The sequence below is a fragment of the Pan troglodytes genome, chromosome 3 (genome assembly GCF_028858775.2).
Source record: "Pan troglodytes isolate AG18354 chromosome 3, NHGRI_mPanTro3-v2.0_pri, whole genome shotgun sequence".
Classification (NCBI taxonomy): domain Eukaryota; kingdom Metazoa; phylum Chordata; class Mammalia; order Primates; family Hominidae; genus Pan; species Pan troglodytes.
Window position 1 is genome coordinate 108,475,052 of NC_072401.2, and position 14,739 is coordinate 108,489,790.

Below are 14,739 nucleotides of genomic sequence, written 5' to 3' on the forward strand. Positions count from 1 at the left end.
TACACTCCAACTTAGTTATTTCTCCCCATACTTCTACTTCCCTGTGAGCCTGCCTCTTCTCACTAATATTTCTTAAGTGATTTGAAAATTACAAAGTTAGAATCAGACCTTCTCAGGGAACAGTGAGTCATTTACGAAGGCAAAAAAAATCAAACTTCAATTTCTCCTACAATATTTGGGGGGAAAAACAGACATCAATTCTTTACAATGTCAGCATAATGCCCATCACAATCAGATCTTTTCCTGACTGTTTGTGGAGGTAGCTTGCTTGTACCTACAAGTCAGCCTGACTGTCTGCCAAAAGAGCCAGTCTGTGAAGAATTACTAAAATCCCTTGATTACATTTTCTGTTAATGAGGAAAGGTTTTTGAGGGGACATTGATATCCAGTTTATTTTATTCATTTGCTTCACTTCTAGCAAAAAGCAGAATGTTTCCATCCTTAACTGAAGTTAACTAGATAACTAAGAGATACAATAAAAGTGTTCACCCTTGGAAATCTTTATGAAAAAGAAAAACTCATCAAGTTGTCCAATTCTAAAACCACATTAGAAATAGAATCAAGAACTAGACAATTTCTGGGAACCTCTTTCAACCTTAAAATTTCAACTAGATGCTTCAGGTGCACTACATTTGTTTTTATTGCTACATATACCTTGTCCTAAATGTTTGTTGACTGTGATCATAGCATCTAATACACTTAAGAAGTAAACAATTAGCAAGTTGACTGACTTATCTGAAGAATTTGAATCACATCTGAATTTTGAAATATACCAATAGAAGAAGGTCTTTAGCTGGTTTCTCTGGCCTCCAACTTACATGAGACAGCCTGGCACAGTGATTAAGTAGGTTAAGTATACAGACTTAAGTAAGACTGCTTGGCCTTAAATCCCAGCTCTGCTACTCATGAGCTGTGTGGCTTGAGGGACACAGTAGCGAGAAATAAGATAATTGATGACATTGTGTGCCATGATGAGGAGTTTAGACTTCATGTTCTAGAAATGGACATAGATGGAGAATATACAGATCAGATTTTCACATTAGAAAGCTCACTTTAGAAGTAGTGTAGATAATGTTTCAGAGAGTAGGAAACATTTACAATATTGTAGTAATCTATTGAGAAATGACAATGGACTGGATCAAGGCAATGAAAAATTGGGAGAGCAATAAATCAGTAAAAAAGGATTAATATTAGGGAAGAAGTAGAATCCTATTAATTACAGTATAATTGCTTTGGAGGAGGGATAGAAAGCAGGAAGCCTAGATTGTTTCTAACTTGGTCAAATGGTTGGGTGGCGATGCTAATGGCCTTTATATGGAATACAAGAGGGGAAGCAAGTTTAAGAGAAATAAATATTGTTTTTAGTTTTGGAACATGTTCAATTTGAGTTGCCTGTCAGATGTCCAAGTAGATGTAACCCCTGGGAAGGTGGATATATAGAACTTTTACTGATAATCTAATCATATAATTGATAGCTTATAATCCTTGGCCTTATTTTTGCCACAATAGTCTCCCTCTTTGCAATTTTTCCATAGAGTATAACCTTCAACTTTTCTTCATGTTATTAGAGAGTAATAATCATGTTTATATGATTAATTACTTTTGCTCACATATTGAGTAAACCGGAAGTCAAAGATTACACTCAGAGCTGGATAAAATTGAGTTTTCATTTATTTTGGAAAACGATTTTAGCTTATAAAAATAAAACAATCACCGTGAAAAGACATGGAAGAATCTTAAATATATACTACTAAGTGAAAGAAGCCAATCTGAAATGGCTACATATGGTATGATTACAACTGCATGAGATCCTGGATGAGACAAAACTAGATACAGTACAAAGATAATGAATATCAGGCATTAGAGAGGAGGAATGGGTAAATAGGTGGAACACAGAGGATTTTTAGGACAGTGAAACTATTCTGCGTGATACTATAATTATGGATAAATGTCATTATACATTTATCAAAACCTATAGAATGCACAACACAAAGAGTGAGCCCTTGTGTATGGGTTTTATTAATAATAATGTATCAACATTGACTCATCAGTTGTAACAAATTTACCACACTGATGCAAACTACAAATCATAGTGGAAGCTAGGGAAAGAAGGAGGTAAGGGAGTTTAGGAAACTTACTATACTTTTGGTTCAACTATTTTTCGAAACTAAAACTACTCTAAAAAACCAATAAAACCTATTAACAATAATTTAAAAAGAATCACACTAGTTCTCTGAACACATATTTTGCCCTTATATTATTATATGTATATGTATTATGTTACCACTCTGAGATCACTGCACATATAATATGAATAAATGGACCTATTACATTGTTTGATGCTTGTGTAACAATATAATAATATGTTTTCAACAACTTTGAAAAACACTCACTTTCTTCTTTAAAAAGTTTTTGACAAAATATATATCCTTTGTCCTAATCTATGTGGTTTTGCACCAATACAACCTGGCTTTACAATTGGTTATTTCTCTGAACTTTGTCTATTCTGAAGCCTGTAACCTATAATGTGTCCAAAATATGACCCTAAGGCTTAGTTTCAGAACCTTAAAAATATACTGATATCTATTATTGAGACTCTTATCAAGCCTTTCAAGGTGTTTTGAAAATATGTAAATAGTAGCACATCCCAGGCATGACAGAAAAAAATAAAGGCATAGGGCTCTTCTTGAATAGACAGGATATTCTAACAGCAGGCAAGAAAGCTGTTTGTAGCCTGCCTGCAAGAACAAAAAACTAAGTTCTTATCAGAAATATGAAAGTATGGCTAAGGATACTAATTTTTAAAACAAATCCAAGAAAATCAAAACAAAGACAAAAGGAAAAAAGCAAACAAAAAAACTTCTACTTTCAATCTCTCCACCCATATTTTTAAAAAGTAATCCATCAAAACAGAAACTAAATTCATGATTCCAAAATTATAAATTATTCTCTGGTTGATTCTAACTGCTTAATTCAGATTTGCACTTTATAAATTCAGGGTGGCATGGTCTTAAATTTCTTTTTCGTAAAATAACCTCTAATGATGTTGAGGCAAATAAGTAGTGTTTTATGCTTTGCAAAGAGATGGAGAAAGGATTTACTATTATGACAACCATTTTACTGATGAAAAAACTAAGGCTTAAAGGTGTTATACAATTTATCTGAGGTCGTGCATATTTTTAAAAAACAGGCTAACAAGGTTTTCTTCCAAATTGATATCCAATGCTCTTTCAGGCTCACCCGCTGTCCCATGCAGAAATCGTAACCACCTTCAACAGTATGTTCTTAGAAATAAAAGTGTGATAGTGCACAAGGCATATACCCAGATTGAACATGGGTAACAGACACAGATTAATCATGTATGAAACATCAGAGTATCAAATGTTTCATAGTTATGGCTCACTCCTGAAGTGGAGAGAGGAAGAGGTTAAGCATATCCCCAGGCAAAGAGATCCATCCCTCTAAGTCAGAGGTCCACATGAGGTTGAAGAAGGGAAACTGAGAGAGGACTGGGAAGATGGATATTTCTCTACGTGAAGCTCAGGCTGCTTCCAGCACCCCTCACTGGAGCTGATTCTGAGACAGTGTCTTCCTAAAACACTGCTGATCTCCAAGCACAGTGCCTCAAGTTCTCTGCCAGGGAAGGGCCGTAGTCTAATGGGTCGGTGGTATTCAAATCAATTCAATGAATAATGATTTACATTTAAAAAAAAATTTTTAAAGATAGAACAGACTGATAGAATAGCACACAGCAGAAGAGAAGAAAAGGACTAAAATTGAGAAGTCATACTGCATTACCTACTGTAAGAGAGTTTATTTTTGAAACTTTTTTTAGGAGTGTGAGTGGAGAAGGGAGGAGACAGAATCACAATGTAAAATATATTTCTTTCTCTGTCAGAAAAGTTTAAAAGCCATTGGCCTCTATCCTAGTTGGCACTTGGACAAAGGACAAGCAGCCTGCATTCTTAGCAGCCCCACCACCACTTTTGTCCCTTCTTTTGTGTGCTCCTGCCATTGCTGTGCAGACTTTCCAGCCAGGCTTCTTGTTAACCATGTCTTTAAAGTATCAGGACTGAAAAAGTGAGCAACGACAATACAGTCGAAGCCACTTCCTTTCATTAATTTTGTTTAAAACTGATTGACACAGCTGTCATCGCGACATTGTAAACTTTGATAATACATTTTGACCTACACAAATTTAGAGCTGAAAAACTGTCTACATATAATTTATCTCCCACCAGGTAGTTAATAAACTTAAGGCAACTGAATGTAATTCTTCCACAGAGCTTTCTTATTCAAGATTTAACAGAAAGCATTGCTTCTGATTATTTGATATGTTTATATTAGAAGTCAGAGGGAGGATGAAAGTTCCAGTGAGAATTTCTTTGTCACAGGCATTGATTATAGTACATTGGGCAGATCATGAAACACCTCTTAAGCAGATTTCCTCGTGTGTAAAATGAGCAAGTTAAATTAGGCAATTCCCAATGTGTCATCCAGTTCTGTGTCCTGCTTTAGTCTGTTGCATAAGTTCTTGAAACTTTTAGATAATAAAGTTTCTTTTGGTCCTTTCTATAAAACTCTCTATCTTTAATGATAATATTTAAGCACATTTGAAGAATCCTCTTACTTGGTTATTAAAATATTCAAACATTTTAAGAGTCTTATCAGGTTGAAAGTAAATGTTAAGAAGGTTTTTCACACTGAAAATTAATAAAATATTATTTATGAAAAGTAGCAAAAAAAAAACTCTTTAGTACATAATTCAAGGTATAAAGATAAATATATACTGTTTAAAATATTTGTGCATATTATATTAACATTTTATAAGCTTAAGTCATAGTTACTTGCACATTTTAATCAGACATGAGTTTCTTTAACAAGTCCGTCACAGAGAAAAAAAATGGAAGTCTATTTAAACTCCAAATATTAAATTAAGTAGGGTTAAAGAAACAAAAAGCACCTGTTTTGGTAAGAACCTACATAGCATTCTTTCGGCACCCGTGAGTGATGAAACAGACTAGAGCACAGAACGAATTTTCAGCAATCAGACTGAATTGTTATAGCTTTAATTAATGTACAGGCTTTTTTGATAACTATGAGAAATCACGAAGATTTTGTTGCCCGACTCCAGCAAATATGAGGTTAACAGTAAAGGTGTAATTTTTGTTATCAAGGATTTTTCTGTTGTGGTTGCTGTTATTTCTGGCAGGATTTCCAAAACAGTTGAGCAAGAAATGGGGCTTAAAATTTTATAAAGCTAAAAGTAGATAGCTGCATATTCCAAAAAGGAAAATACTGTCACTAAAGAAGAGAAAGTGGAACAGAAAGAAAAGAGAACTGTTGAGCGAGCTGGAGGAAATGCTCACATTTATAGGTAGATAATTGTAGAGAAATAAGTGAAGAAAATAAAGAGGAATGAACCAGAGAAGAAAACAGAAACACCATAATAGTAAACATGCAAAAAATAAGTTAGGCATAAGGACTAGACAATAGGCTGCTGAGAGTACAGAGCATGGTTAATGGGGAAAAAAGACTCTGGATTTCAGAAGACTAACACAATACCTGTTGCTCCAAATTTCAAAGGGTTGAGAGGAAATAGAATGTGAAAACCATTATTTGAATGTGATTGTAACTTCAGGTGATATTGAATGATAATTCTTCCCTCTGCCTCTCATTTGGATGAAGATTTTTTAGTCCATTACCAGATAGAAACATTTACTGGCAGTTTGTTTCCAATATGTTAAATGAAATTTATCACATGCTTCCATGAAATGTGTTTCACTCTTGATTTAACATTACTAAAATATTTCAATTTACCTAAATCGCCAAAAATCTCAAAATGAAAAAAAAAAAAGAAAGAAAATGATATGGAAACAATGAATTCCCAGTTTCTGAGTCCTCCTGGAAGAGGCAGCTGACACTCAACAAAGGTTGTCAGCCTTCCAAAATCCTAGCAAGCTGTCTTGGCCAATACACTATGTAGAAAGTGTCAAGAATCTTGTCTGTGCAGGGGCTATCTCACTTTGGAAAATATCAAATTAATACTTTTAGAAGTATTACTTGACTAATATGCTGTTCAATTATTTTGGTTCTTGTGGTTAAACAATTAATATTGTCTTGCTTATGACCTCCACCTATTATGATTTTTTTTTTTTTTTTTTTTGAGACAGAGTCTCGCTCTGTCGCCCAGGCTAGAGTACAGTGGCGCAATCTCGGCTCACTGCAAGCTTCGCCTCCCGGGTTCACGCCATTCTCCTGCCTCAGCCTCCTGAATAACTGGGACTACAGGCGCCCGCCAGCATGCCCAGCTAATTTTTTGTATTTTTTAGTAGAGACGGGGTTTCACCGTGTTAGCCAGGATGGTCTCGATCTCCTGACCTCGTGATCCGCCCGCCTCGGCCTCCCAAAGTGCTGGGATTACAGGCGTGAGCCACCGCGCCCTGCCATGATTGTATTGTTAACATCTGAGGTACCATTGTTTCCATGCTCTTTCCACAATTCCACTAATTACTTAATTATTTGCCAGCTTGCTTATTTTCTACAAGACAACATTGACTTATCCTCTCTCTTAATGTAAACATTAAATAGAAATGTGACATCATGTGTATATGTATGTTTATTTTGTCTTGTTTTGCTTTATAATTCTTAGTCTCAGAGTAATTGAGTTCATTTGTTTCCTTCTTGTACATCATATGCATTAGTTTAGTCACCCCTGCCCAATGTGGAGGGGAGATTAAGAGGCCACTTCTTATTTGATGCACGAGCATTTGACTTTACTTATTTCCATAATGGCAGTGGTAATGATGACATCAGCAAAATAACTAAGTGCACTTTCTTATTCTTCAGAGTTTTTTTCATATATATTATCTCATGTGATCCTCACCATTGCCCAGTAAGTTAAGCATTATTACTCTTATGGTTGTTGTTGTTATTGTTATCCCTATTTTATGGGTATACTAAAAAAAAGGAAACACTAGAGAGATTAAGTGACTTTTCCAAACCCATTAAACTAATCAGTGGTGAGTGGAATTTAAAACCTGTTTGAAATTGTAGTGCTGTGATGTGGATATAGATCATCTAATTATCTGAACGGCAGCTAGAAGGGGTCAAAGGTAAGGAAAAAGCAAAAGCAATACAAGACTCTAAATTTAGAGAATTTCCCCAGTCTGATCAGGATGTAAGACATGTCAGCCAAACAAACAAAGCCATTGCAGAGAAACCATTGGGAAAGCCTGTGCTTCTCTGTCACATAGCGACATTCAGATTCAGAAAGATGAGGACAGGGGAGTTTGTTGCTGGTTGTGAAGAAAGAAGAGAGAATAAGCTTTATGCAACAGAATCTACTTTCTTCTTGGGGTGACACTATAATTTATACTTTAATGGGAAAGAGTAGAAGAAAGGTAGGGGTATGTGGGAGGGCAGGGGGGCAAGTAGAGGCAGGGATGAAAATAATGTATTGCTATGGTGCCTGCCTTAGCATCCATGAAGTACTAACATACTTTAGACTTCTCAGAATAGCAGCTGGGAGCAACAGGGAGTTTGGATTTTGTTGTGACTTTTAATGAAATTGGAGTTATACCCATGTCACTCAAGTATATAGAGAGAAGAGTAAGGGTTCATGTTCTTCCTAAATTCAGAATAAACAGCATATTGTAGCAGCATAACCAGGTGGTTTAATATATGGGTTCTAATATTAGATTGCTTAGGTTTGAACTTTAGCTTTCTCCATTTACAGTGGTGTGATTGTACACATTGTATAACCTCTCTATGTCTCAGGAATGTCTTTTTTATTAAATGTTTCATCATTTATAAAAATAAGGATGATACTAGGATTTGCTTCAAAAGGCTGCCTAGAGGATCAAAAGAGTTAACGCAATTGAGGATTTAGTTTCATGCCTGGCATAGAGTGAATAATCAATTAATGGTACCCCTTATTATAAGTTATTGTGTGCCGTAAGTTCTTGCAAGCCAGTTTAAGGAAATAATATACCTGAAGATCGCTCACTTCTTCTATTTCCCTGAAGAAAGAACAATCTTATTCCAGATAATAAAGTATAACATGAAGATCTAATGTCTCTTGGGAAAGGTTTGGACAGAACTACCACTTTGAGAAGTCATTTTCCCTAATTGTGATATTTTTATTTGTTTTGTCATTTAATGTACTTATTTGCTCATTGATTTTTTAAAACTGTAGATTTGTTCTTTTTTGCTCTAGATTGTTTTGTTTTAAATTAGATACTGCAAAGTATTTAAAAGGATATCTGATGTCCATTTGTCCCTTTTGACTCTGTGGAAAAAGATAAATAACATTTTTAAAAAATTTACTACTTTTGTATTTTTGCTGATTTTATTTCTGAATTTACATTTAAAGCACATAGAAAAATCTAAACTATAATTAAGGTTCCCAAAATATAATCTGTTGTGCAGATTCAGGGGTTGTGGAATACATGTTAGAGTAGCAATTCTGTTGTTAGTGATACATAAACTAATTACTTCTGTTAAAAAAAATTAAACAGGATATTAAAATCTTTCTGCTTTAAAGTTTTCTTTGATTCAATTTGCCATTACAAAGAAAAGAACCTACCAAATGCTATATCGACTGACTTCTTTGAAAGAATGCTTTATGTTTGTCCTAACACAACAATTAGAGAAAAATATGTTATTCTGCTCTAGTTCCTGTCAAGAGTGGACAGAAGAGGAAGAGAAAATTGACCTTTGCTTACCTTAAATAGTAATACTAAATTTTTCTTATGCATTTTGTATTAAATCTTTCTGTGTAATCTTAAAGTGATGCTACATAATGCAATATGTCTATCAATTATGATTAGCCTTACTTCCTTTTGGTTTATGCTTTTGGATTGTTAAAAAAAGGACGTAGTAAGGGGCTCAGGCAGACACAAATATCACATAAACCTTTTGAACAATCAGATAAATAACTAAAAACGGGTTTATCTCCTTGTTATAAGTGAGCACAAGTGACTAGAGGCATAAGGAAGTAAAACAACTCCAACAGGCCGTCAGAAAGTCACAGGTAGAAATAAGATTGTAATTGATTTTGCTGTTAATTCAATACTAAAGAATAAACAGCCATTAGAGACTGAGTCTAAAATGGTAAATATGTTAACTATTATAAATTTCTTCTAAAATGTAACCGATTATTTTAATGTACATTTAAAGCAATTTTGTAAGGAAATGAAGAAGAGCCAATATTTTCCTAGATCAGAATATACTAGCTATAGTTCTATGACATTGCCTTACCTAATCTTAAAATTATAAGTTTCGAAATATCTTGGAAAGGAGAAGAGGGTGCAAAAGTTTGTATTGGAGAAGAATATTCAAGAAGATTATGACAGGGTCAGAGTCACAGCTGGAGTAAGTTTGAGCAACTTTGTCCTCTTGAGCTCTCTAGTCTAACACAAAAATAAAATGATGGATGTTCATATTAGATTATCATTAAAATACTTTTCTTGCTATTCAAGAACTAACTTTCCACTTGTATCAACTATCAATTTTCTATAATTCATGGTGAGAGGAAAGGAACGTTAATGTAGATTATTTCAAATTCCTTTATTTTTTAAAATTTAATCGTAAAAATGATTTGCTTTCCTGATTGTGTTTAGTGTTAGTCAATGTCCAGAGAGGCTATCAGATTATTTACTCCTAAGCAGGAGAAAGTTGGGCTGAGGTTAGAAAAAAAAGTCATGGATAATTTCAGAAAGGAAAGAGATCACTTACCGAATATTAGAGTATATAGTTTGTTTCAGTGAGCACTTTCATGAATGTTTGTGCATACAGATACAGCATACTTTCATTAAAGAAAATGCAGTCTACAAATATTAGTGCTCTTTAGTCAACTCGTTCAAGCTTCTCTTTCAATGAATTTCAAGAATTCTTTTCTCACAACATAACTTCATCCAAACCACTATCCTTGAAGTGTCCCAGTCATATTAGAAAATCATAGAATCTGAATTTGTGTTAAACCATAGCTTCTTTTTAGAAACACATGCCAGAAAGTTTATCTACATTTAAAATATAACTATAAATATCACTATTCTAGTCACTTTTAAAAGAATTGCAAAATGCTACTGCATTGCATTCAAATTAAATTCATCTGCCCGTCTCAAAAAGACAAAACGAGAAGAATAAAATAAGCAATTAAAAACACAAATCCAAAGGTTTTTCATTCACACAGAAAAATATGTGAATTGCAAAGCTTGATTTTTTTAGTAGTTTGGGTTTTTTAAATTTGTTTTGAAAGTGGTCCATAAAAGTCAACACCTCAAACTTTAGAGATAGTATCGAGAAATGGCATACTTCATCAAAATATATTTATTCACATGATATTGAAGATTTTGTTTGAAATTACTTTTAATTTAGAACATCTGAAACAGTATCCTTAGAAATTGACATATATATTAAAATGCATAAATATTTATATATTATGTAAATATATTAGTAACAGTCTGAAACTTAATTTAGCCTGTATACATATACAGTACATACATGCAGTACTTATTAGCAATAGCTGCAAATGAAAAGGCAAATTAAAACATTGATGCGAATAATTCAGCAGTTCATTTTTTGCTAATTCTGTATCAATCATCTGAATACTATCATTCTCAATTTCCTATGTCTGTTTCCACTATAACTCATACTGTGTTTTTGAAAGCAAACCTTAAATTGAGAAATGTAACACCTCTGGAGAACAGTGGATTTTCTCTCTCTAAATCTTTTCAAAAATTCAAAGCCACATTTTCTAGAAGTGATATTACAAATAATCCACCTTGCCTATGGAACAAGTAGAATTCCTATAAATAAGAATGTTTATCTTTATATGAAATCAGGCAACTTTCAATAAAACTATAGAGCTCATATAGTCTCATTTTCACTTCTGTAGATTAATGAATTACTAAATTTATTCAAGAATTTCTTCTGCAGTGGCAATATTTAATTCTCTATCCTGAAAAATTAAAATAGGCTATTTTCAACATCCATTTAAGAGAAAGAACACCAAGGACTGAGTTTCCAATCTGCCTACTTGAAGCTGCATCCTAGAGCTTCTTCCTCCTGTATCCCTGAAAGGAATATATTTCAACATCATCTGTCAAGTATAAAGGGAATTGGGGGAAATCAAACTTATTAGGTCTTAGGATGATACTATATGATTAGCTAATTTGATTAGTTGACACATTAATTCCAATATTTTCAATCATATTTACTATTGTGATGCATAAAAATTCAGCTCAGCTACATTTCTATTCTAGAGTTTTTCTCTACAAAAGGAAATAACATCTTCCCTGTAATAGCCTTTCTAATTTCCATTTCATTTCTGAAAATAATAATACTAAGAATGTTGGTGACCACATAACTATAGAATAAAAAAGATAAAGAGACTCATAAGTATCCAAAGAATTATTCTTTTCACTTCAAAGAGAAAATATTTTACTATTTGTTTCTTCATAACAGTACATACTTTAGATCATTCGTTAAAGAAGAATCCACAAAATAAAATTTTCACATTTGCCAGCTAGCCTCCTGCTGTTCAACCCAGTATTTTATTTTGTTTTACCTTTATCTTGAATATGTTAATAATTTTTTTCACAAGCCTAATGTCAAATTTTAACAATCTAGGATTCCAGTTAAGTAAATATAATAAAATATATTCCATAGAACTGCTATGTTATGAAAGGCATATAAGAAATTCAACTCATTTGTGAAATAAATAAATAAATTCTCAATTTAAGGCGATGTAAGTAGACTTCCAAACTCTTTAAGAAGCATAATTAAGTAGCTATTTGGAGAGGTAGCACCACAAAAACATATTTTATACCGATTTATATACAGATACAGTATTAAAACATAAAGAAGAAGCTAGGTTCTGGGATGCATCCCTCAGTCTCCCCTGTGTAACGCTAAGGCTAATGAAACGACGCATGTAACTGATTTTCTGACAGAGGAACATCAGGTGTGTTGGCCCAATAGTGGAACAGAAACAAAAAGCGCTTTACAAAAATTCCCAGAAAATACATAGATTAGAATGGAAAGGAACCTCAGGACTATTGAGGTTTCCTTCCCTGTGTCCTTGGCGGAACTACACATTAAGCTTTCTTCAACTGGGAACATGAAATTTGAAGTCAGTAGCATTAGAGGAGTCATGATTTGGATTGAGAGCACCCATTCTTTCTAATCCCTGTTCCATTTCATGACAGACTTCTAAGAAACTGTTAGGACCATTGCTATTGAAAATCCTGGGGTGACTCCCAGGAGAGAAAAAGCGAAGGAAAGTGGTCACATAAGCGGGTAGGCATGTGCACGTGTGTGAGGATGTGCAACGGTTATGTTTGCCTGAACGTATATGTACTTTCTTATTTTTCCTGAGACCTTAAAAAAAATCTGATTGCTGATTTTGTAATCCCTTGAAAGGATAGCTGAAATGGTTCACACTTCAAAGCTCTGGGAAGAGTTCTGGAACTGCAAAACTAGCAAAACTGCAAAATTGTCCCCGTGAGAGGGCAGTAGGGGGCCAAGCCCGGGTCTTGTCTCTCTGTCCATCCCAGAATGGCTCGGCCCTCTCAACCAACCTTCACCCGGCTGGCTGCGCTGTGGACAGGGGCGGCGGAGGACACCGAGAGAGCGCAAAACAGCAGCATCAGTCGGTTCCAAGGAAACTCGGATCTCTGGGGCGTGGGCCGCTGCCAGGGGTTGACACTTGTGTTGTGCGAGGTGCGTGTGCCATTGGCAAAATGGCTTTCTCAGTTTTGGCTTCCCACAAAAGGAGCGGAAGGGGGAGCTGTCATGATTCCCAGTGCCCACAGAGCCCCCTCTCCTGGCCACAGCGCGCCAGCCACAACTGGTACCGAGTGTGCGCGCTCGTCTCTGTGCGTGTTTATTTGTATAACTGTTTGCAAGTGGCTTTCAATCTATCTGTATGACAGAGACAGAGGCGCCTGCGGAAAGTTCCCTCTCTCAAAAACGCCTTCAGTGTCCTGCTGTATCGCTGGCGCCTACGACGCTGTCATTGTCATCTCATCATTTTGCTTCCTTCCGGGTGATTTATGTACAATTCTGCGTGAGTGAGAAATGCGCGTCTACTGGAGTTGTTTTGTCTGTGACCTTACTTCTTTGAAGAGAGTAAGTGGTTGGGAGGGAAGGAGACCCTGAAAAGGAGTAATGTCCCCTCCAGATTGTAAAATATAATGGTTAGACGCCCAGTATCTCAATGTCTAGACTGAAATCCCGCTCTGCCACTTATACTAGCTGTGTGCCTTGGGCAAATCGTTAGTCAATCCGTGCCTCAATTACTTCATTAGCAGAATGGGAAAGCAACAGCACCTAGCTCACAGAGTTGTGAAGATTAAATGAGTGAATATGTAAAACGCTTAGAACTGTGCCTGGCACGTTATTAGGTGCTATAGGTTAAATGCTATTAACATCTTCATCAGTTGCATCACAGTGTTAAATGGAAGGACCATCCTGACCACTTTCTCCACAGGAAAGCACTAGATCTTGATACGTGCCCACGCCCCAGGGCAAAGGCGAGACAGAATCCTAACCCTTTGACTCTGTGCAGTGCAGGACCAGCAGCCACCCAGACACCCCCCGCCCACGCAGACCCTGTTCGGTGAATCCCTCCCCAGCCGCCTGTTCTCTATATCTGGGGCCACGCTCCGAATGTTGCAGGATGCAATGGCAAACCGCTAGCCCAAGAGAGCTGGCCCCTGCCTCTTCTGTCTGAAGAATGTGTTTGGGGGTTTTCCTACCTGCCCCAGGTTTTTGCCTTTCTTACTGCCGCCGAATGCCAGTCCTTGGTACATGCCCGCAGATCGATTGCCAGCCTGACCAGGCGTCTCCCCGCCCAGAGAGGACTTGATGGAGTTGAGTTTGGCCCGCGAACTGCCGATCTGTGAGCTCTCCACCATCAGCACCGCGGCCAGTAGGAGCAGGCAGCAGGACGAATCCTTGCACCGCATCAACGCGGCCATCTCCCGGCGAGGGGGTCCCCAGGAAGACGCAAAGCCCGGAGGGGTGGGAATGCAAAGGGAGGGAGGACCACAACACGGGGCCCCTCACTTGGGGCGCGGGGGCTTGCAGATTGTGTTCCCTCAACCCTTCCTGGTTCGGGGACCCAGGACCCTATGAACTCAGTCTCACGCCTCAGGACAGAAATTAGCGGAACCCAAGCGAGAACCGCTTCTCCACCAGGACAGGAAGTTCTGCAATAACTGGAAGCAATCAAAGGCGAGGCGCTTTCTCGCCAAGGAGGCGTGACCCAAGGTGCAAGAAAACCCAGCCCTGTGGATCGCACCGCTTCCGTTCCTTCTTGCCCCGCACCTCCTTGGTCCCACCGGGATCTCGGCGGTTTAACTCTCCTCTTAATTGATCAGGAGGCCCGCATCAGCTCCTTCTCCTTCAACTCAGTTGCTTTTCTCTCCTCTCTTTTCCTATCCTTTATGTGTCAAACTTTGCAGGACACAGTGCTCCTTTTCAAAGTTAGCAGGCGCTTTAGTAGGGGATCAGGAGACGTCCTCGGACCGAATCCTCGAGATCTGAAGAGAATCGAGGTCCCCCACACGCGCACTCACAGTTGCCCCGAAGCGTTGTCCCCTGACTCACAAGAGACAGCGAACCGCTGCCAGCGCAGCGATGCCTAGGGAGCGGACTTGCGCTACGCTCGCCGCGGGCTCCCGCTTTCTCTCTCTCTGCTCTCTCCCCCGTCCTTTTTGCTTTTTATAGCTT

General features: G+C 37.0%; 1 protein-coding gene across 1 annotated transcript in view; it reads right to left on the bottom strand.

Moving 5' to 3' along the window:
* Positions 1 to 14,707, bottom strand: part of DKK2 (dickkopf WNT signaling pathway inhibitor 2) — a 114,001-nt gene extending 99,294 nt beyond the window's left edge. The window contains exon 1 of the mRNA XM_001170814.8: positions 13,764 to 14,707. Within this exon, the coding sequence (XP_001170814.1) occupies positions 13,764 to 13,985 (222 nt within the window). The 5' untranslated portion in view covers positions 13,986 to 14,707. The remainder of the gene's footprint in view (positions 1 to 13,763) is intronic.
* Between the last annotated feature and the right edge of the window lie 32 nt (positions 14,708 to 14,739).